Source organism: Anticarsia gemmatalis, chromosome 18 (assembly GCF_050436995.1).
Source record: "Anticarsia gemmatalis isolate Benzon Research Colony breed Stoneville strain chromosome 18, ilAntGemm2 primary, whole genome shotgun sequence".
Lineage (NCBI taxonomy): Eukaryota > Metazoa > Arthropoda > Insecta > Lepidoptera > Erebidae > Anticarsia > Anticarsia gemmatalis.
Genome location: NC_134762.1, coordinates 2,005,097 through 2,032,088, shown reverse-complemented (window position 1 = coordinate 2,032,088; position 26,992 = coordinate 2,005,097). Strand labels below are relative to the sequence as shown.

The 26,992-nt window shown below is 36.9% G+C and overlaps 2 protein-coding genes across 3 annotated transcripts; one reads left to right on the top strand and one right to left on the bottom strand.

Moving 5' to 3' along the window:
* Positions 1 to 322: 322 nt before the first annotated feature.
* sol (calpain 15 small optic lobes) lies at positions 323 to 26,992 on the bottom strand. Of its 2 annotated transcripts, none has more exons than XM_076125990.1 (21): positions 26,669 to 26,992; positions 23,148 to 23,279; positions 21,260 to 21,318; positions 19,908 to 21,180; positions 19,410 to 19,559; positions 18,819 to 18,955; positions 18,286 to 18,409; positions 17,712 to 17,833; positions 17,207 to 17,300; positions 16,571 to 16,713; positions 16,067 to 16,179; positions 15,470 to 15,650; positions 15,122 to 15,321; positions 14,431 to 14,527; positions 13,868 to 14,049; positions 13,088 to 13,362; positions 12,230 to 12,394; positions 7,798 to 7,909; positions 7,183 to 7,455; positions 6,393 to 6,535; positions 323 to 5,533 (listed from the first exon to the last, which is right to left on the bottom strand). In XM_076125990.1, the coding sequence occupies exons 1-21, from the start codon at positions 26,905 to 26,907 to the stop codon at positions 5,344 to 5,346; spliced, it is 4,404 nt and encodes a 1,467-aa protein (XP_075982105.1). In that variant the 5' UTR covers positions 26,908 to 26,992; the 3' UTR covers positions 323 to 5,343. The 2 variants fall into 2 exon arrangements, with proteins under 2 accessions (XP_075982105.1, XP_075982106.1); XM_076125991.1 differs by lacking the exon at positions 26,669 to 26,992 and adding an exon at positions 26,438 to 26,658.
* Positions 9,391 to 11,433, top strand: LOC142980634 (catalase-like). The gene is made up of 2 exons (XM_076126129.1): positions 9,391 to 9,456; positions 9,828 to 11,433. The coding sequence occupies exons 1-2, from the start codon at positions 9,391 to 9,393 to the stop codon at positions 11,241 to 11,243; spliced, it is 1,482 nt and encodes a 493-aa protein (XP_075982244.1). The 3' UTR covers positions 11,244 to 11,433.

Sequence of the window (26,992 nt, the reverse complement as noted above, 5' to 3'; positions counted from 1 at the left end):
CTCTGAAAATACCAGCCAACAGAATTTGAAATTTGTTTGTTTGTTTGTCGTATGGTTAGTGGTCAACCTAGCGTCATAGTTGTTCAAGCCGCCCGAGAGGCCTTGACGTGGCTTAACGACTGTTATCTTTGTAGACAACAACCGGGACCGACTTTTTACGTGCCCTCCGAAGCACGGAGACGGTGAGATTAAATACCACTATGCGGTCACCCATCTATGGAATGACCGCGCCAATGGTTGCTTAACCCACAGATCGTTTACCGACCGGTGAGCGCAACTGGCTATGGGCGCCTCGTGAAGAATTTGAAATAAAAATTCAACATCAAATTTAAATAATTTTATTTACTTATCCTTATCATAAATAGTTTAACATGCATCCACATACGACTAACATGTAAATCAAGCGCATTAATGCTACAAAAACAACTGTCAAATAAAAATTATATCAAAAGTTACACTTCAGTGCACAATGCTGGATACACCATAAAATAACAAAAAAATTACATTTCGAAAATAAATCGAGAAATAAAAAAAACTATTTAAAATTTTATTTTTGTTTTTATTATGGCACTTAAGTATCTATAGCACATAATACATTTATGTGGAAAAAATACGATATTAATTTATAAAGATATACAAAAAGTTTAGGTTATAAGAAACTATTGGAAGTCGATAAAAAGTTACATGACTTAAGGTTTAAACGAATCAACTACATTTTGTCACAAGACCGTACATTCTAGAATACAATTTCACTGTACCAATTTGTCGACAATACTTTTATTCCTTATTGGGAAAACAACAAGTTAAAAAAACTAAATTATTATACATTTTATATTCCAAAATGTACATATATAAAATGATGGAATGATGTATCGATACATGCTTTGTTTTAGTCAATAATTTAAAGGTAAAAGGTCCAGTCAAAACGTTTGGAATTTAACAATTTAAATGCTATGAATTATAAACGTACTTTTCTCTTTCTAAAGAGAGATTCTGAATTAATGAAAGACATACATATTTTGATACATTTCTTTGCTTCAAAATGTAGTTAACTCATTAGTTAGTTTGTATAAGGATGATATTTTACGTGTGTATACATATATTCGAGATTATCATGCAGAGTGTAAAAATATACAGCCGTGATTCGAATCTGTGACGCACCGTACCCTATTTAATATCAAAACACTATGCGATCTAAAATTAACTACCACTATTTATTATATTTTATATTTAAGTGTCACAGTTAGGAAGTCAACCGTTGGATAACGTCCATAAAGATACATATAACCTCCAGATAAGTATCGTTTAATTTAACTAGTACAAATAAAACTCGTCTTATATGCTTTACCTATTAAAATAACATATGGCTAAGCAATTGTTCCTTAAATCAACTTCTTTTTATTGTTATTTATGAATGCATAATATAAATGACTTTACTGCAACGGCAATTTAAAAGTATAATAATATATTTTTAATTCAAATGTTTAAAACATTACATTTATTATGTGCCTTTATACGCATACACCGTATTAAAATCTTAGAACGCCTAAAGAATTGACATGAAAATGTCGCGTTCTTTCAGTAGTAAATACAACACGAATAAAGGACTATACAGCAATTGACTCTCTAACTGTTCACTAACTTGTATGTGCATTTTTTGTGCCAGCAAGTGTAATTTACCGTCACTATAATGTGACATAAACATTATTGCACGATCTTGCTTCATAGGCCACTTAAACTAAGTACCAACTTATTACGAAACTAATTTTTTCAATAAACTCGAGTTTAACGTCAATATTTTTGTATATTTTAGACCCGTATTTATCAAAAAACAGTTTCGTGATAAGGATTTTGAAAATTAAATAATAATACTAATTAATATCGTTGTAAAGCAAATTAATGGCAAGAATCAATAGCATCACTAGATTTTTTAATAAAAAAATTTAATAACAATTAATAATTAAACAAAGAAATAAATTAATGAGTATTAATGGAATGAAAGCTATCACTTTCAATGAAAAACACCAATTTGTCTTTTACACTTCAGTGCAACAAAGAATACCACTAAACTATCGAATTTTATTTTTCACCAAGAACAAAATTGAACTTAGTTTTGTGATTTATGGCCGAATGCTCAAGCGATACTCAATTTTGATTAACACTTAACTATTGTTACTATAATGTGAAATTCTGAGAGTCAGTCAGAATTGGGAATCGTTGGATCATTTAGCTAATTATTTGTGAAAAACTAAAATTCGATAGTTTATTAATAATTCTTATATTAACATATTATTATTCAAAAATACACACCTACATTCTAGTAAAGCAGTTTAAATATTTACAGTTTTTTTATAATTATTTATTATTTTACGTACAAAAACGCGTTAATCTCACTATAACGGAACACTTAGCAATGTCTACTGTCGAATATATTAAATGGAATAATTAAAATATATTATTAAGCTTTCTAGATTTTTTTTCTCTACAATTGACCTCCAAAGTTTTCAAAATAATAAACTGTAATAGTTATTTTGTGTTTATTGAATCTTTTAATTTAAGACTGGATTTTAGTTATCAATAAGTCAATAATTTTTACAAATACACTTCATTTTTTATAGATTATCCCTCTTTTTTCAAAAATGAATAAAATTACGAATTATTGACATCATAATTACTTCAGAGGTCAAAATAATGTGCAAATGACTGCAAAAAAATATCATTATAATATCAACAATGAGATTTTTAGGTATAATGTTCACAACTAAACATTTATCGAGGTTAAAGCACCTATATTTATTCAAATTAAATTACAAAACAAATAAGTGCAGAGAATATAATTTTATCCCCCATAATTTCCAAGACATACATAGGGTACATTCTGGTTTAATTATACACTACAGAAATGATAAATGAACTGTTACTACGAGGAAAGATTTTCCGATATAAACACAGGGTTTACAATAATCCATATTTTTGTGCTTGAAATAGGTAAGAACAAACATTATAATATTCATATCATCCATCTATCTAAAATTTCAATGTCCTTAGCGTATTAGAACTTGAAATTATTATTGGTGTTCTGCACTTATTTATTTTGTGACTTAACCAACAGATACCTCGAAATGAGGTAACAAAATCGGTAAAAAAAAAGCTTCAAGTAAATTTTAACAATCTAATTTAAATAACAACTAATTAATACTTATATCAATGTACTATATCAAAGGGGACCTATTTTAACATCAAACAACAATTTTGCCGAGAGTTTCTTGTAAAAAAATAAGAAAGTAAAAGTATTAGTAAAAATCTATTATTTCAGTCGTAATCCTATTGTTTTTTTTTGCGTAAAAATTACAAATTACCTTCGCGTATTTTAATTATTTTGTAAGTGAGATTCGCAGTACACATCGAGTTTTACAATTGCTTTTACAATATTTTTATACAATAATGATAATGCCTTAAAATGTACATTCCGATGTGATATCATCATTGTTGTACCAATCTGAATTCCGCAAAATTATAACCGCGGAAACATTTCAAACCACTTTTTTAAGATTTTTACACTTCTATCGTTTTGCGAAATTGACTTTATATAAATTTAGATTACATATAACGTGACTTATTATCTATTTCTGTCAAAAAATAACACTCGGTGCGCACTATTCGCATTTTTTCGGCAAAAATCCTTAATCGTGCGGCGGAATAAAATAATATATGTATACGTTATACTTTTATTGCGCCGGACGTGTAACTATGGGTACATTTAGTGTTGTAGAAAAAATATTAATAGCTATTTATGTGTCGATAGCGATATAGGCCTAGTACCTAACTACGCGATTTGTATATGAACTGTACTTGATTTTGTAATTTCTTCAAAGATTTTTAAGACTCAAATCCCACTATTTTATGTAATTTAGTTTGATAAAATGTTAATTTTTTTCTCATATTAGAAACTTTTAAGCAATGTTTTCGGCGAAACTACGAGAAATTTCAGAGATTTTGTGACTGTTTTATATTTTAAATATCACATTAATCGGTCTATTTTCGCGATATAAATTACGAGTTAAATTTATTAGTCGTATTTGCCGACGTTTCAGTCAAACTAACATTGCATTATTTACAATTGCAATACTGTATTGTATTGCCATTAAGAAAATTTCTGTTTAGTAATAGTGTCTTATTCAAACAGAATTTTTTTGTATAGTTGGCAAAATGGGTCATATTGATGGGTTACAAAGTCAAGTACAATCCAAATATTATTCCTTCGGATATTACAAATTGTAATTATTTCATACCTTATATACTAAATGTCGAGTGTCAATAATGTGCTTAAAATTATTTTGTAAACTTTATTTATTACAAAAAACACTTCATTTTGTTTCTGTCATTATCACGTTTGAAAGTCCGAGTTTAAATTTTGTTTTATCTTTATCCGATTTATTATTAAAAATGTACGGTATATTAGTTTAAACGAGTGAGAGTTTTAATCGAAATACAGAATATACTCAAAAAATTACTTGGTTCCCTATAGCCTGACTTTAACAAGCTATAATAACAAAGTACTTAAATAGTATTTCAGTATTTCCGATAGATAAGAAGATTAAGAATACATCGTAAAGTTTCAAAGTTTTATCCAATGTTATTTTTCTGCATAAAATGAGTTTTTCATTGAATTACTGCCTTTAACTAGTGCATAGTCTGCTCGTATAATACTAGCATACCGTATATGTGTCGAGATTATTTTAACTTTGTCGTAACAATACCTTTTGGTAGGTGGACTTTTCGAAGGACCATTCAGGTCGAGACTGCATTAAGATATTAGTCAGTAGGTTTGTTAGCAGCAAGTAAGTTGACGTTTAATTTTTTTCGAGTATACGTAGTACTTCAAAGAAATACCTGTAGTCCTTGCGATTCACTTCTTTAAGTTTTGACAAAAAAAAAATTTTGGTTATATTATAAATGTGTAACTTTAAGTAGAATCATAGAAAATAAAATGTTTTGAAAGAAAAACCGTATTTGGAAAGGTTTAAAAAATTCGTTTATAATCCGTTTGCTCATCGTCTTGCGTGAACAGAGAACGGGACGCAATGCGACGTCATGCGACTTGTATATTTGAAGACACGAGTAACCGCGACGTTGACACGTCAGATCTCATCACGTCACGTCACGTCACGTCACGTCACGTCACGTCACGTCACGTCACGTCACGTCACGTCACGTCACGTCACGTCACGTCACGTCACGTCAGGACACGTTACGTCACATCACATGACATCACGAAACGTCACGTCACGTCATATTTTGATACACTTCAAATAAGTGATTATTAATATAGTGTCCACATAGCTAAGTGATGAGGCGCGGCGCGTGCAGGCCGTACAGGCGGCGCGCTAGCGGCGGGCGGTGGCGCGGCTCGTCCGTGGCGTGCGGCGCCCAGTCCTGCAGGCGCGCGCCCGCCGCCAGCCGGTGCGTGAGGCGGTGCGCGATCGAGAACCCGCCGCTACCTTCCAGCTGAGTTAGCACGATGATCACTTGCCTGAACAGAGAAAGATCCCAATACATTCATTCATTCATATCGTATGGTTAGTGGTCAACCTAGTGTCAAAGTTGTTCAAGCCGCCCGTAAGGCCTTTGACATGGCTTAACGACTGTTATCTTAGTAGACAACGACCGGGACCGACTTTTTACGTGCCCTCCGAAGCACGGAGACGCCCAGCTCAAATACCACTATACGGTCACCCATCTATGGAATGACCGCGCCAACGGTTGCTTCACCCACAGATCTATGTCAGACCGGTGAGCGCAACTGGCTACGGGCGCCTCAAGATTCCAATGAGTCGCGGTATTAGTCTGTCCTACTATCCTTCTTCAGCACTACAGTTACACGCCGTAACTCATCATTGGCCCGTGTCCATCTATTGCAGATGATTCAGGTGGCGTCAGATAGAGGAATATTTGTAATGAGGGAAAAACTTCGTTCGTGACTTAAAAGGCCTATGCGGGAGTGACAACCGCGACCGCATTTTTGACAGATAAAAGAGCCCGAGGTCGATGGTGGGTTGGAGACACGTAAATGTTATAGTGTCCGTTTATGTGCTAACTTGTTGAGCCAGGCGCTGTCGTGAGTAGTGGCGCCGATAATAAGGTAGTTGACTACCAGTCAAATAAGCTACTCTTTATGGAATGTCAAAAATACATGTAATATAGAAATATGACATAGTAACGTTGCAGTGTCTTATTTTCGTTAGTATCAAATGAGTGTCTAATAAAATGTGCAATAATTACAATTTCGACACTATTACTGAAAAAAATTGCAGAGCGTGAGCATTTTGGATGAACTATTTAAAAGTACTAGTTTAATATTTTTTCGTTAATCCAGTCAACTACCCAATTACCTGTGTAATGGTGGTACAGAGTCGATAGTTTTGAGCTCTCCCCGGGTGGACACGACGTTGTAGCTCTCTTGACAGTCACATTTCACGTGGATCCACTTGTCCGTGTGACGGTTTTCAACCATCACTACGAGACCGGCCCAACCCTGGAACACCAAAAAAAAGATTTTTGCACTGAAATCCTAAATCTGAACTTCGCAAAAGATTTTTTTGGCAAAAATCTCACAACAACAACTGACCAGCATTGTGAATCTTAGGTTTATTTAATTTTGAGACTACTCTTATCAAACAATGGGACATCAATTGAATAATTTTATTTTTGGTACTTATTAAATGTACGGATTTTGGGGTCCGATCATGATTTTCTTTTGTTTAGTTCTTTATAATTTCATTCAATGGCCACCCTTTGCAATCACCACTAATCATCAGTGCCTAAGAACAGAATGGCTATGCCTGGACTATTATTTTCTTCTTTGAAAATAGTCAAATAGTGGCCTACGTCCCTTTCTGATATTATAATCTACTATCCTGTCAAACTTTATCCAAATCAGTTCAACCATTTTGTCAAGATGGACAGTCGCAATTTTAGAGTTAACTAACTAGCTCGGCGAACTTAGTACCGCCTAACAGTTGATTCTTTTATATTATTGTTTTGTTTTTTTCATCGTGCTTCAAGGAATATTATTAGAAAAATAATTAGGTAAATGGGTTCCGTGCTTGAATTTAGTGCTTAGCAACACATTTAGCGATTCCTTTCTATACATATAAAAAAAATTATCGTAGTTTCACCAACCTTAGTCAAATAATAAGCAGTCATGCCCTGCCTGCCTTCATGCCTCTGTCCTCTTGCCAGCGTCAAGCCAATAATCGCATCAGCTAATATATGTGGATGTAGCGACGGCCGTTCCACCGACAGTGGCTTGGACGAGTGCGCGGCGAGCACGTGACGAGGCCAGCCGGAACTGTCTGCCAGCTCAAGACCTGTATGCCAATGATTGAAAGCCAAACAGACTACTAGGTAGAAGCCTTTTTCTAACATTTTGTGGCAGCCGACGAAGCCTCGGACCTGGAAACGATATGATCATGTTATTTGTTCATTATATTTAAGGTTTTTTACATGACATTTAAGTTATAATCGATTTTTAGGACATGTATAAAACGGAGGTTGAGTGAGCGAGATGGGACTTGAGAAATAAGACGATTCCGTAAAAGTATGAGAATACATAAAAGTTGAAAATTACAGACTATGACATGTATCTGTAAGGTCAAAATAAAGAGAAAATTTATCTCCAATGAGATAAAATTCTGAAATAAATCGATATTAGACGATTTGGTGGAAACTCCAAAACAAATTCATGATACGAAACAGGTGTAATAATTATAAAAATATAAAATACTTATGGCATACCTGTCTCTTGCTATGCGCAACCAGTTTGCCAACTTGCGCACTCGGCCCCGACTTCGTTCGAAACACGACCACACACAGGTCCAGCTGAGATCGTTGACTTTTTGCTGAATTTCTGTTGTATGAAAAATAATGTCTTTAAAAAAATTAAGTTTCAATATAAAACCCAAATATTGTAACATTTTCTGCACAGGTCGCGATAGTTCAAAATGAAATATTCTGAAATATCTATATATTATAGAAAGATTAAGAAGGCTTTCCTCACTAGAATATGGGATTCAGGAAGAGAAAGAGAGAGAGAGAAAGAAAGGTAGGGGGAGAGAATTCAGACAATTTCTATATACTTCAATTTGGCTCCTATCGTATTAATTCGCTCCTCGATCGAATTAATACCTAGTACCTACCATACAAAATTAATTTCCAAGGAACATACAAAAAAAATAATTACAATAGTCGTTTTTTTTTCATCTATACAATTGTTAATTTATTTTTTTCTATCAACCTTAATTTACCTATTATATAACTGTCTGATAAAATAGTCTAGACTCGTGCGCTCCTCATAGAGTAGAGATAAATGTTATACTATTTAAAATTAACTCCTACGACGTTAAAGTAAAGTTCTTATTTGTATAACAAGACAGACACTACTTTTGTTAAAATTAAGTTACGTAAATCCGTTTGTCCTGCGCTTGAGCTTGCACTGGTCCCACCGGGCTATGAGAAAAGGGCAATAATGAGTACTTGTGTAGTGTACACATTTGGGCTTTGAACAAAGTCTCGCACCGTTAGCTAGTTTCAATGAAACTGTATGCCATGGCCGAATATCGGCTATGAGGATATTAAACCTACAGAATACATTTTTTTTTAACGCGGAATGCTTTACGCTTGTACCTGCACCCTGGATGGAGTGCAGGGTTATAGAGGACTCTCCCGCCATAAGGGCAGGCATACCCACTAAACCGCCACGTGTGTCCTCACGGCCGCTTGTGGCGGCGTGCGGCGGGATAACTGCCGAAGCATGTACCGCAAGTCGCACGCCACGCGGTTGCCCCAATTTAGGGGTCCCTCACAGAGGCTGCCCAAAGCGCCCTATAACTCCGCATGCCAATAGGCCGGACACAACCGTTTTTTGACTGAACTATGACTGAAATTGACTTGAACTATATTGACTGTGACTGAAAGACAGGTAAGAAAATTCTGCATGAAAATTGTAGAGCCTTTGGAAATATCTTGAAACGGGAATACCAGAATAACACTAAAAACGAAAGAAAAACTGCGGGATATAGCTAGTTTAAAAAAAAAAAAGGGAACTCGTGAATCTAGTTACACTAACTAAACATTTTCTTTAAAGTATAATTCATTCAAATTTATGATAAAATAAATAGTACAATTAATTCGTAGATAAGGACATCTCATTAGCATTTTAGATAAAATAATAAAAACTACAACACTATGCTTGATACATTCAATAGTTTCCGAACAGAATATACTTGTAGTTCAAATAGAATATAAAATAAATAAATAATTTTAGTATGAAAAAGTGACATGGGTGTCAAATTGTTAGGAATATTGTTTCTAACATTTCTGTGCGCAGTAATGGCTGTCACAGATCGAAGGGATCCGGCTACAAAACAGATAGTTTTGTTCAAGAATATGACAACGGTAAGCATAAAAATAATGCTCGAATATACATTAAGGGCTCCAAGCATCATTATCGTCATCATGAGCAGCGCGTCCCACAGAGCCGATGCGCGTTCTGTGAGTTGCGAGCCGTAAAAAGGTTTGAGAGATAAAATACTCGCTTCTCACGCACAAGAAAACGTAGTACAAACTCTTTGAAGTTTTGTGTGTATAAAAATAATTATCCCCTGAAGGAACACATAGTGATAATAATTTGTACATCCATACCATACAGAACTGTCAATACTCCGACTAACTCCCTAATATTCTAAAAACGATGGATAACTAATGTATTGCAAAAAAAAACACATTTCTATATTTCTATTAGAAAGAGTAATAAAAATCCCTTTCAGGGCCCCATCGCGATAATGACGACAGCCGCAGGCGCACCGATCAACAGACACGACACAGTAACGTTGAACAAACGGCTGATATTCAACGAATTCTTCATGGATACCCTCACTCACATCGTGAGAGAAAGGATCCCGGAGAGAGTGGTCCACGCTAAAGCGGGAGGAGCCTTCGGGTACTTCGAAGTAACACACGACATCACGGACATATGTAAAGCAGATCTATTCAGTAAAATCGGTAAAAGAACACGTATAGCAGCAAGATTCTCCCCAGCAGGCACAGACAGAGGTGGCTTAGACACGGCCAGAGAAGCCCGAGGTTTCGCAGTCAAGTTCTACACCAACGACGGCAACTTAGATTTCGTAGGATTCAACACACCCATGTACGCTTACAAAGACCCCCTACTTTTCACAACTTTCACAAGAGCAGAGAAAAGGAACCCCGTTACGAATTTGTTAGATCCCAATATGCTTTGGGATTTTATTCTATCGAGACCGGAGACGTTTCATTTCTTTTTGATCATTTTGTGTGATCGTGGCATACCTGATGGATACAGACACATGCCTGGGTTTAGCATCCACACTTATCAAGTAGCAAACAAGCATGGCAAGTCGTACTTCGTACGGTTTCATTTTCTCACCGATCAGGGGATAAAAAATTTGAAGACAGACGAAGCTAGGAGGATCAGCGGTTTGGACCCCGATTACGCCATAAGAGACTTGTATAACGCTATCGCCAATGGTAACTTTCCATCTTGGTCAGTGTACATACAAGTGCTGACTGAAGAAGACGTGAAAAACGCAGGATTCGATGTTTTTGACGTGACTTTGATATTACCTTTAGATAAGTATCCATTAAGGCCTGTAGGCAAAATGGTATTGAACAAGAATCCTAAAAATTATTTCGCTGATATCGAGCTGTTGGCTTTCTGTCCGGGGAACTTGGTGAAGGGAATTTTGGGAGCACCTGACAAAGTTTTTGAAGCACGTCGACTAAATTATAGAGACGCTCAGTATTATCGCTTAGGTGGAAACTTTCACCAGATTCCCGTGAATTGTCCAAGACATAAGGCGTTTCCGTACAATCGGGACGGTCAACCACCAGTTCATGGTAACATGGGAGGTATACCGAATTATTACCCAAATTCTTTCAACGGCCCGGTACCTTTCGATGAAGAGAATGCTGCTGAACTCATACAAATATACCAAGACGAACCTGACAATTACCAACAAGCAAGGGAACTGTATATGAATGAGTTTTCTCCTGAAGAAAGACAGAGAATTGCTGAGAATATTCTAATTACTTTAGTATCGGTTGCCAGGCCTTTACAGGAACGAGCTGTCAAGTTTTTCGAGTTTATTCATCCGGATCTAAGCAATAAGGTGTTGAGAGGTTTGCAAGCGAATAATACTCATTAAGGTTATGAATATTAGACTACTAATAGCTATTTTGAATAACTAAGGCGCCGAACACATCGCTTCATATGAAACACATCGGTCTGCGTTCTGCGTTGAGAGTTGTTAGTAGAACACAATGAATAATCAACACAAGAAGATATGGCATATCATACTATTCCATTGAAGATGGCTGTCGCCAAGCTCGCACGATGACATTTAACGCACATTAAAATATGAAAAGCTAGTCATATTTCATATGGCACGCGCGCCACGCCCACATGTCCCTTCCTCTTGTGTTAGTTATTGGTTAAAAAAGACTGGTTGTTTTGTGTCAACATACTTACAATTATATTATTTATTCGAACACACAATAAGGAACTCAGACCGCCACGCTGCCAGTGTCACTAGCGCCTAATTAACATATTATTATCTAGATTTTTAGTTGGCTTATGTTCTGCCAGCGCTAGGCCAGCTTTTTTTCTATGTCACGATATATTTCTGCTACGTTCCTAACAATGGAATATAATGATATTTGGTATCGCAAATTATTCAAAGAAAATGCGTAGGTACTGTAAAAAAATGTGCTTATCATTACTTGTACGTTACCTTTGAACATATTAAAAAAGATAATTTATACATTTTGTTGTATTTTTTTATATGTTTTCTCGAACATAGTATACTAATTACTTTCAGTCAAAAAGATAATAAAAAAATACACGTGTTTTCAGCTTTTCTAATCAAAAAGGTGAACAATTGGTCGAGCCGCGAAACGCATATTCTATCGGGCCAAAGACAATTTAATATTTATAATATAATAGAATGTGGGGTTTCACGCGAACATAAAATTTTACCGATGAATGATGATTTATTTACGTGGGCATAAATTTTTCCGCAATCATCACTAATCACTGCGAGCACGTGCACGTAAACGCTGGGGTTCCAATGGATTATAGCTAAGGGGGTCGGTTTAGACTCCTCGGCACTAATTAAACACAAAGGTGACTGACCTCTGTCCCTCCTGGAACAGTGTGAAGTCCACTTCTGTAGGCTGCGTGGCGGTGAGCAGTAGACACGTGAGGTGGCGGGTCGATGACATTGGAGGTAGGATCCCGGCTAGGCGGACTTCATGCCAGCCGACACGGACCTTGCATATGTCTATGCAGTCGAAATACCTGGACAAAAATCTTAAGCTACAGCTGAGATATCTCTAAAACATGTCAAAAGTCTGCACGTTTGGCGCAGTGGTTTAAGCGGTCACCTTGCCGCAACAACCGTAGCGCCGCGTGTGGTGGGTGCGAATCCCACCCGGGACAAATCTTTGTGTGATGAGCACGAGTATTTGTTCTGAGCCTGGATGCCAATTTATCTATATAAGTCTGAATTAAGGAATATGTAAGTATGTTTATCAGTTATTTAGTTACCATAGTACAAGCTCTGCTTAGTTTGGAATCAAATGACCGTGTGTGAGTTGTCCAATTATATTTATTTATTTATAAAGATTTATTTCCGGACACAAAAAAAGCATAAGTTGCGTAATACTATCTAAATAACATACTAGTATCTGTGCTATCTGGACAGAAAAGGAGAAAATTCGCATTAGTGGAGATAGCTGGCCACTACATAGAACATTGATAGATTTAGAAAAGATTATGTTAAGTTCATCACTTATTTATTTTTTATATTAACATAAAAAACGTAGGCACCTGAGTCAGTATACTGTGTTGTTTTATTGCATGCATGTTTTAAACATCATTTTGGAAATAGGTATTTCATCGCCTTGACAATAAGCGAGATCGAAAAGCAGAACTTTTGCATAACTTCCTTAGCGTATAAGGTACATAAACTTTACAATGAACAGTACTTACTTGAGCACATCATCAAAGCTGATCCAGAAGACGCCTTGATCTCTGTCTATGTCAGCGGTGGGAGCGTGTGGGGTGACGGCCCTCCTGGCGGCATCAGTCCATCGAGCACAGCCCGCGGCCCAGGCGCCGCGCCACGTGTAGTGGCCCCAGGGGTTGCGCAGGCGCAGCAGGCGGGTGGGCGCCACGCCCCCGCCGCCACACACCTCCACCACGTCCAGGACGGAGTACGCGTGACGGGGGCGGAGGCCTAGGCGCTGGTATTCTTCTTCGTCTACCTGCGTATTGGAAGAGAATAGAGTATGAAGACAATCGAAGTACCAAACACGAATTAAGTAATTAAAGATAATAAGAATATCAAAATTTACTACTTGACATTAAGTTATTCTCTTCTCGGTAAATTAGGTCTAAAGTAAAAGATCTAAGAATTTCCAAATTGTCAAGTTTCGACCTAGTCTTTACCGTAATAAAACACATTGGCAAGTGACCTACATATTCTAATACATGTATTCTCAAATATAAACTTAAAACTTTCAATCTTAGAAGTAAAAAGGAAAAAATCCGTAAACATGTATAAAAATGTCGTTGTATGTTTCGTGGTAAACGAAAGCAGCTAGTACCGTAGTTGACAACATTTGGTCCGCCATTTTGTGAACAAGTTCATTCCTGTTCGGATTGCGTTCGAAGTGACTCATATTTTTTCGTCTACGTATTTACTGCTGGTCTGGTCGGCGTTACTTCAGAATCATATGGGATAGGTATACAATAATTATAATTTCTTACCTTCATATTACCACCGCCACAGCTAGCCCCCATTAGAAAGCAAGCCTGTCTAGAAGACAACAGCTGTGCCCACACAAGGTCCCGGTCTAATTGTTCCAGAGGGGCGCCTCCCCCCGCCCCTCCGGCACCTCCCGCTTGAAGAGATACGGACTCGCATGGTGCTCCCGTTAGTGTACATAACCCTATGAAAAAAAGTTGTATATAAGTACACACATTATGCAAATAATATTTGGCGTTTTATTAGGTGTTATGGAGTTCAGCGCCAGTTGGAACAGAATATTTTTTTTCTGATTTCTTCCGTCAACACATCTTCGTGTTGTTAATATTGTACAACAAATATTGCTTTTTACTTGTGGCTATAGATCGCCAGCGGTAGAAAATACTTATTAATCGATATTATTTGATATGTTTTACAATATTAACGAGTAAATCAAAATGTATTAAAGGCATCAAGGATTAATTACTTAAAGTGGTAACACCCAAACGGTACAAACACAGGCTCTAAAAGTCTATACTTATAGTCATAAAAAGTAGAGGAAAACTATAAGGCTTTGTTCTCTTACCTTCAATAGCTCTGCCTGAAACTAAAGCTTCGTAACATCCGTGTAGTTTGGCAACCGCTTTCTCGATCAGCGGCACCCATAGTTGTTTCCTTTTAGCCTGGAAATAAAACAAATAAATACAACCACCGCTAACTCGGATAAGGACTATTATACATCTAGGACACTAATAACTTTTTCTTTTGTTTTTTTCTTTTTTCTAAAAAAGACAACTCCCGCACTAAGAATTGCTCTTGTGTCGCGGGTACTTTTACAACATACAAACAACGGACACAAAGCACAACCAGACCCGAAACAATTATTTGTGGATCGCACAAATAATTGCTCCGTGTGGGAATCGAACCCACGACCTCCCGTTGCAGTGGTATCGGCGTGGCGACCTAAACCACTGCGCCACGGAGGCAGTCAAATATAATAATAAAATAACTCGATTTAAGATCCCTAAACTGTTACGTATAGGTAAGTGATACCTAAAGACTATTGGAATGACCATTAAAGCACCGTTAACAAAGATACTTTTTGTGTTTGGTGTCAAAACCGTCCCCTAACCTCCCCCAACGGTCCCCTAACTTGGTGTTTCTTAAAAATCTGTACATACGATCACGTATCTTCGAAAAGACTAGGAGTAAACGGAGACTCCTAGTCTTACACAAACTATCCCCTAACTTAGGAGTCGATTTAAATTGATACAAACCTGTGAATAAACAAGGTGTCCCTTCTTATTAGCGGGCAGTAAGTCGTCCACGGTGACTGTGAGCCAGCGACCGTCTTTACACAGTCGCAGCTGATAGGCGCCCACGCTCGGCTCCCCGCGGACCACCACGCCGCGGACGAGAGACGAACGTTCCGCTAGAACTGCCAGCGCTGATAGTAGCCAGCAGTTGCCGAGGACACCTGGGAAGAAGAAACATAAAAAATTAAAGAATGTATGAAAAAAATATATAAATATTTCTGCGGCCTTAGCAGCAGTGTATGCAACTGTTATTATAGTGTTTGACTCTCGGTTCGGACAGAATTTGATAGGTTTCCATTTAGTAGTTACCTTGAGAGATATCCGAAGGTCTTGGGTCTCTGAACACGACCCAAGGTAGCCGGTGGTCGGCGTCCACGTGTATCTGATGGGGACGGAGCCATCTTGTCGCTGCGCCCGTCTCTGCTCCCCCGCTGTAGTATAGCGAGCGAGGGGATGCTGGGAATGATGAGTCTACGTACGGTTCACCCGTCTGAAAGAAAGAGAGAAAATATTTTAATTTTCTAATATAATATTAAAGATTTGTAAAGAAAAGTTTGTCAACAGTACAATATGAATTATACTGTGTACAAAACACTGTAAAGAACTGCAATAGTGACAAATCAAACTGTTGACTGCCACGAACCAGTAAATTAAAAGTTATATTATTAGACAAACAATATTATCAAATGTTAACAATTGAAATGAGCAAGGCTTGATTTTCTTGCCGTTTCTTTTCACGAGTTGAAACAACAGTTTTTCCGAAAATGTGGTAAATAAAAAATGTTATGACAATTTCAAATACTTGTAAAAGTTTAAGGAACAAACATATTTGACTTAGAAAAGCAAGAGCTAAAGACAAAAGGTTTACTTAAAATAATACTAAAGCTATTAAATGTCAACACTTACCGAAGCACATTGTGCCAATACTTCTTGCCACTGCGTCCACGCGTGGCTTTCTTCACTCAGTCTGAGAATCTCCATAGGCGTGCTCTCTTGTCGCTCACCGTCTGAACCTTCCGCTGAAAAAAGCATTTATATTTAGTACCCCATTTCCACTATCTTGTGTAGTATAAGTGAAACACAACAATTATATTTAGTTCCTCAAAAAATCTGGTATAAGCATTTGCTTATCACCAAAGTGTGTGATAGTTCAAAAACTAGGCAACACACAAATGATTTGTTGAAGCTATGTGTGTTTTAGAAATGATCAACATTTTTATGTTTAATAAAAACAACGCAATGTTTTAACTTCAATTATCAAACAGAACAGTCGTTTTTAACAGTCCGAATATCACTAGAAACAGTCATTCTTTATATCATACGAAATATTTTCTTTTCACCTCAAAACATACCAAAAATTACGAGAAAAATACTTCAAAATGGCGTATAAAAGCTTCTATTTCTACTCACGTGAATCCTCCGAGTCGAGCGAGGGCTGGTCGGGCGCGGCGGGCAGCAGGCGCGTCTTGGGCGACTGGCACATGTCGCACGACACGGCCACGCTCTGGTTCATGTACGTGCACTCCGAGCACGCCCACTCCGGGACCTCGGGCCTGAGGACAAATAAAATGGTGTTTATTTTTATATCTATACAAACATTATAAATACAAAAGGGAACGTACAAACACGATATGACGTCGCATTGTGCTACAACACTACGTCGCTTATGTGTACGAGCCAAAGGACTGATTTTCATTTCTTCTCGCCTATACCGTCGAAGAGATTTGCATGAAACTTGGCAGAATGATAACTTCTGCTCCAAACTTCGCACGCGTGACGAGATTTCGCGATTTTGAAGCATCACATATGATAATTCGGGTTACAAATTATTTCCATGTATCAAAATACAAACAAACACTCATCATTTCGCATTTATAATATTAGTAAAGATTTGCAAAAAATATTTACTAAAAGAAATGTGAGCAGACCTTAAGGGCAAAACTTCAGCAAAAACTGAAATAATATATAAGTATTTCATTGGTTAAACGCCTAGTTTTCAAGATTTTGTGATCTAATAAGAAATCAGTTATATTTAATTATACTTACTTAGGTTCGGGCGGTGGTGTTTTGTGTCTTGAACCTCGGCGAGGCAAGGCTGGCGTGTGACGCGTGCTCCTACGAGGGGACGGGCTGCGACCACCTGAATACACAATAAACACTTTACTAAGTTGAAATCAAATAATTTTATAAACGATATTGAAAATTAATCAAAGACAATTTTTACACCTCGGCTAGTTTCTTAGGAACCAATTACCAATTAATTCATTCACTTTATTCAATTTCGTCCATATCCAGTCGCATGGGATGGCATTTGTTACTACCACCCTCGAAACAGACAGCTTTACGCGCCACCAATGCCTGAAGGTCAACGACCTCGACTTCCTAACTCTGGGTAATTAAAGAGAATTTGCTCTTAGGAAGACAAGAACAACGTTTTTCCGACCAGGTAGGCATCTGCTCAACAGTCCTATACGCTTTTATACTATTAAAGTAAAATTAAAAAAAGAAAATAAACTAATCTAAATAAACTATTAAAGTTATTAATACTCACTGGCGCCGTGGTTAGCATCAGTGGTAGGCACAGTGAGTCCATGTTTCGGTACCGGCGGAGTCTTGCACGCGAGACATAGATTCGCTGATAACGGGTTCTGTAGGGTACATGAACTGCATGACCTGAGAAATAAAGAAATAATCGTTATTTAGTGATGTTTATTCTCGTTTTTAAGAATGAATTAGACGAAAAGTAAATAAGAATAAAGTATAAATTAAGAAAATTCCGAATAGATTTTTATAATCTGAATGTTACGAAGTATGAAGACGACCGCTGTCTCTGGGAATCACCGTTATCATTATTGTATGATAGGACGACTGGCTTTTCTGTCAATTTATATTTATTTTACAACGAAAGTTTGTGAGAATGTAGGTATATTTGTATGTTTGTTACACTTTCACGCAAATACTATAGAACCGATTACGATTAAACTTGGTATATAGGTAGCGGAAGACCCAGAATAACACATAGGCTTTTTATCCCGGAGTTCCTGAGGGATCGGGATTTACACAGGATGGGTTGCCACGCGGACGAACTCGCGGGCGGCCTCTAGTATATGTATATAAATAAGTACCAGAAATTATGCGGTTGAGGTCTAGAGCCGGCGCACGCAGCGCAGGCGGCGGCGGTCGACTCGTTGACGAGAGTGCAGCGCGTGCACGACCACGTCGGGACCGAGCTCGGCGCCGGGGTCGGCTCTGCCAACATACAAACAAACATACTTAGATACTAGATACATTGTCAAATTTATTTTTCATTAATGGACGTCGTTCGTACATGCTTGCCAGCAAATGTAATATGCATAATAAAAACAAGCCGTGCTTGATCAACATCATAAACCTACTTTTCTGAGCATCGTTAAAATGTCGTATCGAACCAAAGAAAAAAGTTCATCATAATAAGCGTTAATAACCGATTTACATAAAAAAATTGTTACTGGTGCTCAGCCACCATAACATATTAGGCTACTTTTGAATATTTCTTCAAGTATAATCTCTAAATCTCTCTAAATTCAGCAACAGTTTCCGTCACTCAGACGTTATCCCGGGAACTACTTATCTACCGTACAAAATGTTGAATCAATGGTGTTATCATAAGGTAACTTACCAACAGCAAACAATAGTTCATCACTATTAAGGTCATGGTCCAACGAAGCGATGGGCACGGTCAGTTTCTTGGGCTCACTGCGATTGCCCTCCATTTTACTGCTACCGCTCGCTTCTGAGCTATTACCCATTCTTGGACTGAAGGAAAAGATAATAATATTATAATTTATGATCATGTGATATAACGACTTTGACATAAAGAGGAGCTCGTCATTCAATAACTCTTTACATACATTATTCTAATTTAACTGAATTTAAATCTAGTGAAAAAGTTTATACGCATATGCGTGCACGTATGCGGTTAAAATTATGAAATTGCACTTTATCTCAGATCTCTAGACCCTGCTTTTTCAATTTCAACTGAAATAGTATACAGTATATGGGGGCTTGATATTTTACATTTTATGATTTTTTATTTCACCGGTACACCTGAGCGGGTACTCTGATATTGTCGGTACTTTCGTAGGCAATAAACTTATACTAGGAGTAACGTAACTTACCTGTTCAAAAACTTCAGTAACTGAAGACAAATTACTGACAAGATAATAGCGTTTTCTAAGACAAATAATAATATATGAAGTAAAACAGTCACCTATTATGTTTCCCATCAACAACATCCCTGGTGGCAAGCGTGACGGCGGCGTGCGGCGGCCGACCGCTGCGACACACGTCGCACCAGCGCGCCCACCACGCGTTGTACGCGAACCAACACTCGTTGCACTGCCACATGCGGTTCTCGCGTCTGTGTGCAACACGCAATGTATAAGTAAATGCGATGTTTGACCGCTTTTGAGGCAGTGACGCAGGTGTGGAGAGTATATAATTTTTGAGATAAATTTGATTAAGATAGTTCATAATATCATCTTAGGAACAACTTGAACTCTACAAAACTGTAGTCATCCAAAGATATAGTGTATCTAGCCTGTCAAGAATTAAAGAATAGAAATAAATTGCATGTAAATAAATTTTTACGTGTTCCCATTCTTACGTGTTCCAAACTTCAACTGGGCATATGAGATTTAAGAATGTGAAAGTGAATTTTTCTTTACACGCCGAAACAAATTAAAATAAATATTAAAGCTTCACTTACGAGGCTAATTGCTGTGTAGAAGGCACTTTGGACGGCTCCCGAGGATTATGAGACACCTTTCCAACCGAAGGCAGCATATTAAACACCTTAGGCGGCTCCCTCTGGCCTATATGTGAGGTCCTAATATTAGTAGCAACCTCATTCACTGGCGATATACAGTTCTCCGCCCCTAACAACTCATCTATTCTCGCATAATCACCATCACTTATATCATTAGAATATAAAGCCTCATTCTGAGAATTACTCATCACCGTCTTCGTATCCTGAACGGACACGTACGAATACCTAGTCCCGTTATTATTAACTTGTAATTGCAAATTCAAATCTTTGTACTTTCCTTTGTTAGGCAGTGCGTATATCACACCTTCGGCATTCGTATCCCAACTGCACTCTTTATCTATCACATCTATATTATTCTCGTCGATCTTCAAATCCTTCCTAGGGTCTGGCTTCGTCAAACTCCCGCAGTAACTGGCCAAAGACTTTTGGTAGTCGTTCAAACTTCGTCTGCTCGATATCACTTTGCCAACTGGTCTTTCCGCGTTCGTCTGTTCGGAGAAAGAACGTCGGTACGTTGGGCGGATTTCTGGTGAATTCTGAGCGCTGATAGATCTTCGGAAGGAAGCGCCTAGCGTTGTACTACCCGTTGGCCAGTCCGGGACGGTGATCATAACACCACCTGAAGTAGGTAGCGATGTCGCGCCATCCCTGCCGGCTGCGGTCTCATGTCTGCCCAAAGTAGTCACACTTAGACCTCTAGCATTAGGAATCCTTGCAAGAGGAGACACTCTCGGCGACAAACAAGCTTCACAATGAGTCCTAATACCAGAATTCTCTAACGTACATTTGCTACACGACCACTTTTTCAAATGCAAGCCCTTACTCTGCTCTCTCTGGTATTCTTTCACATAATTTAGCTCCCAATTGGACTTACTCTCGTTACACTTTTTCGGTCTTCTGGTCACTGTATGGAGACTCCTTAAGAACGACTCCCGAGGGTTGACTTGACCATATCTTTCAGAGACCATTAAACTGGTGGGTCTGTTTATAGTCCCCCTTCCAGTCTCGTCGACCTTCCACCACTTGTGCTGTGAGTTGATCACGGATCCATGGGACAATGATCTTGTGACGCCATGAGCGTGGTCAGTCAGCTGAGTGGGAGAGAGACGGAGAGATTGCAGATCGAGATTCAATCGGCGACCGTCGGAATAACTCGTTGTGGGCTTATACGATGATGGGACAGCCAGGGTGTTGGACCTTATCATAGTGTTGTCTGCAAACATATAAATGGAGGTAAATAACGAATACCCTAATACTAGCTTGAAACGTTATGTGTTGTTGGTTAAGTTTACCTTGAGCAGACTTTTCTTTGTCCGTCATCCCTGAAGCTTGATCCTCATCATCAGAAAGCCTGGAATGAGAAAAACATAAAGTTATATAATTACACATAGTCATGACTATTTCTCCAAAAAATGGTCTAAATGATTGATCTCGATAGCTCGGCTGTCCAAAACCAAAACCTAGCAAGGGACATTTTTACTCAAACACCTTTTCTTTAACCAATATTTCTAAAATTTTTTGCTGCGTCTTTTCCAAAAACACCTGTATTTCTATCTTATATAGAATCAAAGTTATGAACATGCTTAAACCTAGCAAGTGCCATTCGTACTCGGAGGTTACAAAATCAAAAAGCTAGTAAGTAACATTTCCAAGTTCAAAATCCTATCAAGTACTATACATGCTAGGTTTTTGAATTTGCGAATTGAACTTACTAGGCTTTTGAATTTGGAATTGGTATTTTACTAGGTTTTTAATCTTGGAAACGTCCCGTACTTTGTTTAAAAAACTACTGAGGTATATAGCAATAGTAAAAGCAAAAAAATAGTAAGTCACCATGCGGACCGGTGCGAATGTAAATAATGTTGTTTATTTTATTCTTAAATACAATACAAAATATTTGTTTGTCTGTCTGTCTGTCTGTCGGTCTATCTGTCTGCATATTATTTATAGCTGACCCGTGCAACTTCGCTTGCGTCACATAAGAGAGAATGGGTCATGATTTTCCCCGTTTTTGTAACATTTTTGACTGGTACTCTGCTCCTATTGGTCGTAGCGTAATGATATATAGCCTATAACCTTTCTGGATATATGGACTATCTAACACTGAAAGAATTTGTCAAATCGGACCAGTAGTTCCTGAGATTAGCACGTTCAAACATACAGACAACAAACTCTTCAGCTTTATAATATTAGTATAGATAGTATTATAGTATAGATAGAAACAAAAACTACTCGACGGATTTTAACGAAACTTGCTACAGTTATACTTCATACTCCTGGGCACGTCAAAATATACTATTCATCGCGCTATAATCAGTAGGAGTAGAGCAGTGAAAGGAAATGTTGAGAAAACGGGAGAAGTTACTTGATTTTTTAAGTTTCTGTCGCGTGTGCAGCCTCAATGGTTAATGTTACAGCGAAACCAGGTATAACGGACATTTCCGACTAATAAATATAAATGCGAAAGTTTGTGAGTATGTTTGTGTGTATATATGTTTGTTACTCTTTCACACAAATACTACTGATCCGATTACGATGAAATTTGGTATGTAGGTAGCTGAAGACCCACAATAACATATAAGCTACTTTTTATCCCGGAGTTTCCCAGGGATCGGGATTTACACGGGAATGGTTCCAAGCGGACGTTTATAGAAACCAATTGAAAAACCTAGGTAGAGATGTTACTAGGTTTTTGCTATTGGATAAACATCATACATATTTTGAAGTATCTAAAATAGACATTAGTAAGGCACATAAAAATTGTCTAAATGCACTTGTGTTAAATTTGACTATTCCACAAAGTAAAACAATTTATAATTATTCATTAGGAAACAAGACAGGTATAAAAAAGTAATTCTAATCCAAATGGCAATAGAAAATCTTTCAGGTCTTCTCCTGTATAATTAGGTCAGATGCACTTGCTAGGTTTTGGTTTTGGACAGCCGAGCTTTTCCAGAAAGAATTATTTTTAGGTGACATGAAATTAACTGTAAAAGTATGCGCGCAGCAATGCGTCGCTTTTCGGTGTGAAATGACCCTAATTGTATTATGCATCACTAATGCCTATCATCACTATTGGTGCTTAACGGTGACTGTCCTATATAAAAGTAAAGAACAATATAGTGCGACTTTGTTGACAGATAATGTGACTTCTACAGTAGAACTATGTTTGTGCTGTACCTGTAGACGGGCGCATGTGGCGCGATAGCGTCGCAGGCGGCGCAGCGCCACGCGGCGGACACGTTGCGCAGTCCGCACGCGCACCGCCACGCGCGGGACGCCTCCGGGGCCGAGCCCACGCACGACCATCCGCTATACAACATGAGAAAAAATGTATACAGACATAATTTTAATAAATGCAAATTTTTGTAATAATCTTAAGTAGCATGTTGCAAATGGATACCTACTAGACAGATTTTATAATTTTGTTAGCCTTAGTATATTATGCTTAAGTTGAGTTATTGTGTGCCAAATGTTTACTTTTTTGTAGTAACTAAATACTATACTAAAAGTAAATAGTCTGAGCCTGTAAAGTGTAACTAAAATGTGAGTAAACCACTTAAGGCAAAATATCATATAAAGAAATCAGTTGAACCTTTGTTTGTGAATTCTATTGAAACATATTAAAATCTTACAGCACAAAACAATTAGAATTAAATAATATTACTTTTCCACTATAAGAATAGGTCAACAATGTCTATGCTTAAGTTATTTACAGTTTACAATGCCGTGTGGGTGTAATTCACAACAGTTAGCAGAAACACCTACACACAGGAAACAAAAGCAATCCTACAAACAATAAACTGACCTTTGAAGAAAAACCACTGATTGTAATCTGTTAAAATGAGTGACGTTTATGCAAACAAATACTAGAGCAATCAAACCAAGATAACAAAATAATTAAGAATAAAGTTTATTATAAAGTATTGTTATGGAATCATTAACCTTACCAAACTTTGTATTTCATTTAGGGTATCATTATCACAACACATGTTGGAACAATTAAAAACTATTTTAACTTAAAGTTATAATTATTCTCAATATCAGAATAAAACAGCTATCATGCAAGACAAAACTGAGTAGAATAAGTCCACAAATTAAAAAAGAAATTGTGACCATAGATGTTTTGTCATTTCGAATTTCATATTAAATTATCGTTTTTGGCCATAAGAAACATCAAGGACATTGTTTTAACTGCACGTTTGGCGCAGTGGTTTAAGCGGTCACCTCGCCGCAACAACCGTCGCGCCGCGTGTGGTGGGTTCGAATCCCACCCGGGACAAATCTTTATGTGATGAGCACGAGTATTTGTTCTGAGCCTGGTTGTGAATTATCTATATAAGTATGTATTTAGAAGTATATAAGTATGTTTATCAGTTATTTGGTTACCATAGTACAAGCTCTGCTTAGTTTGGAATCAAATGACCGTGTGTGAGTTGTCCAATGATATTTATTATTTATTTATTATTTATTGTAAGAAAAAACCAGTATCCTTTAAAAATTCTGAGAACTATTTAACAAACAGTATACACTAGTTATTGCCCTATAGTTAATTCATTTACCTAGTACAATATGTTAGTCATTGCCCTATATAATGTGTTGTATGACAGCAAATGATTACTTAATGAAAAATGTGATAGTTTGAAACAAGTTGTCAGAATTTACCTTTGACCTATGATATTATTAGACGATTAATGATAGAACTATTTTATCACACTCTACGTCATACAATTCTCATTCAATGCATAATATAGTAGGCAATGTAGACGTCAACCTTATCTGATAGAAAGCTAATCTTTATAGTACATCTCATACATTTTGTATTAAAAGAATGTACACTTTATTTAAATGTATGGTGCAATTTTTAAAACAAATACAAAAATTACTGGATGAAATATGAAATAAACCCACTGTTTTACATGCATTGCCAAGTTTTTTTTTTAGTTTTTCATAGTTATACAAACATTCTTGACAAAATAAACCACATAACCATATTTTACAGAATACCAACCATCAATGCAACAATGACACTCAAAACAATGAACCGTCAAATACAATGTCAACCGTTTAATACTGTATTCCATACAACTGACCTGCCCAATAAGAAACGGTCAAACTTTTGGGGCAATTTTTGAAGCACAAGATTTTTTTATTGTTTATTGGTTTAGCTGTGAAGACATTAAGTGTGATTTCTCATAATTTTCACTCCTAAGTAGGTATATTAAATTAACACTTTTTAAATATGCTGCGTTTTTTCTCTTTATTCTTAGGTTCCTAATGTTTATGACGCTGGACTTCTAAACAATTGGTGGGCAAAGGTCTCCCTTGAAACTTCCAGTAGTGTCTTTCACAGGCTGTTTAACACCAATCTTTCAGTCCGATGTCCAAATTTTCAATATATTAGGTGTACATTCTATTATGTTACAATCACTCAAACCTAGTAACATTATTATGTAGTTACAAAGTTAATAGAACCAATTGTAAAACACTAGGTGTTACAAACATATAGGTACATAATGATAGTTATAAGTACTATTCTCAGTTTTACTCATAGCTATATCAATGAGAACATCCTTGATACAAATGTTATGTAGGTTTACAGTGTCATTTTACATAGTTAATGAGGTTAAATTACTTTATACCCAGATATGTCTTTTTAAACACTAAAATACTAGCATTTGTAGCATAAATGAATGGGATAGAGGTGTTTCCTTATTATCCCTTCCAGCATTGCAAGCTTGATGCTTATAAATATGAAATCATAGAATGGTATGGTTGTAAGAATGTTAGCTATTTATCAGTTTACTTTGAAAGACAAATTACATTGAATTTTCTTATTAGATTACTTTCAGATCACACCTTGGTTAAACTAGTACCATCTATTTAAATTGAAAAAAATATTTTGATTTGTTGTAAACATAGGATGGGCAACAGCACAGACAATCTAATTAAAAATTTAAACTAAATAGGTATCTATAAGATGCCTTTGTCTCCTGCACAAATTCTGAAAATAACACTTGAAAAGGAAATGTAAATAGGTACATATTATACCTATGTATGGTATTTAAATAGATAGTAAGGAAATTAATATTTTAAAGTTATAAGCATAAAAGTGGTAATGAACAATAAATAACTAAAATGTTGACTTGAACTCATGAAACTGCTTTGTTTAGGCACAGAGTAGAACACAAAAATAAAAGTAAAAAAAGATCAGAAGTTTGAATTAAGAACAATAGAAAGAACTAGGTCGAAAAATATAAGCAAAGGTAAAGTGTACATACTTCCCTAATGTAAAAAATATTATGGGGAGTTAGTAAATTGAATTACTTGTCACCTGAGACGAAAACAGAGAACTTCTAGGCTCAGGACACAGCCAAATTCACACGAAAACTTAATCCAAATGATAGTTCGATTACATAGAACTGAATAATGATTGTCTTGTAACAATTGGACTGACCTACGATACATACCTACACACATCGTGAATGAGCGACGTTCAAAATCACATTTTTAACACAATTGCTGACACACCAATACCAAAAACTGCACGTTAACATCTAATTTACTTAATGAACTACCTTCCAGTGCGCGCAACAATGTAATACAATAGAAATATAACCTAAAATACGGGTCACGAAAAATCGATATTTTGCTGACAGAAACTCACAATGACTGTGGCAATTACATTAAAAAAAACACACCTGTTAAAGCAATTTTCAGTGGGTATGACGATCGGTTCGGACCCTGGTGTAGTTCCCTCGCTTTTTCCTGTTCGGGATGTATAGTCCGGCGATGAATCTCGACAATTTTCTTTAAATATACCACTGTCATGACTCGATACCCGCTTTGTGCCACATTTTAAACACTTCACACTCTCTGTTGGATTGATTTGGCCGCACGTCTGACAATGCCATTGCAGCACCGATGCGATTGAGCCCATTTTAATTCACACATGGCTATGATACCATAACAAGGCGTCGTTTTACGAAAACAAATTCAGATTTGAGAAAAACGAAAACAGCTGA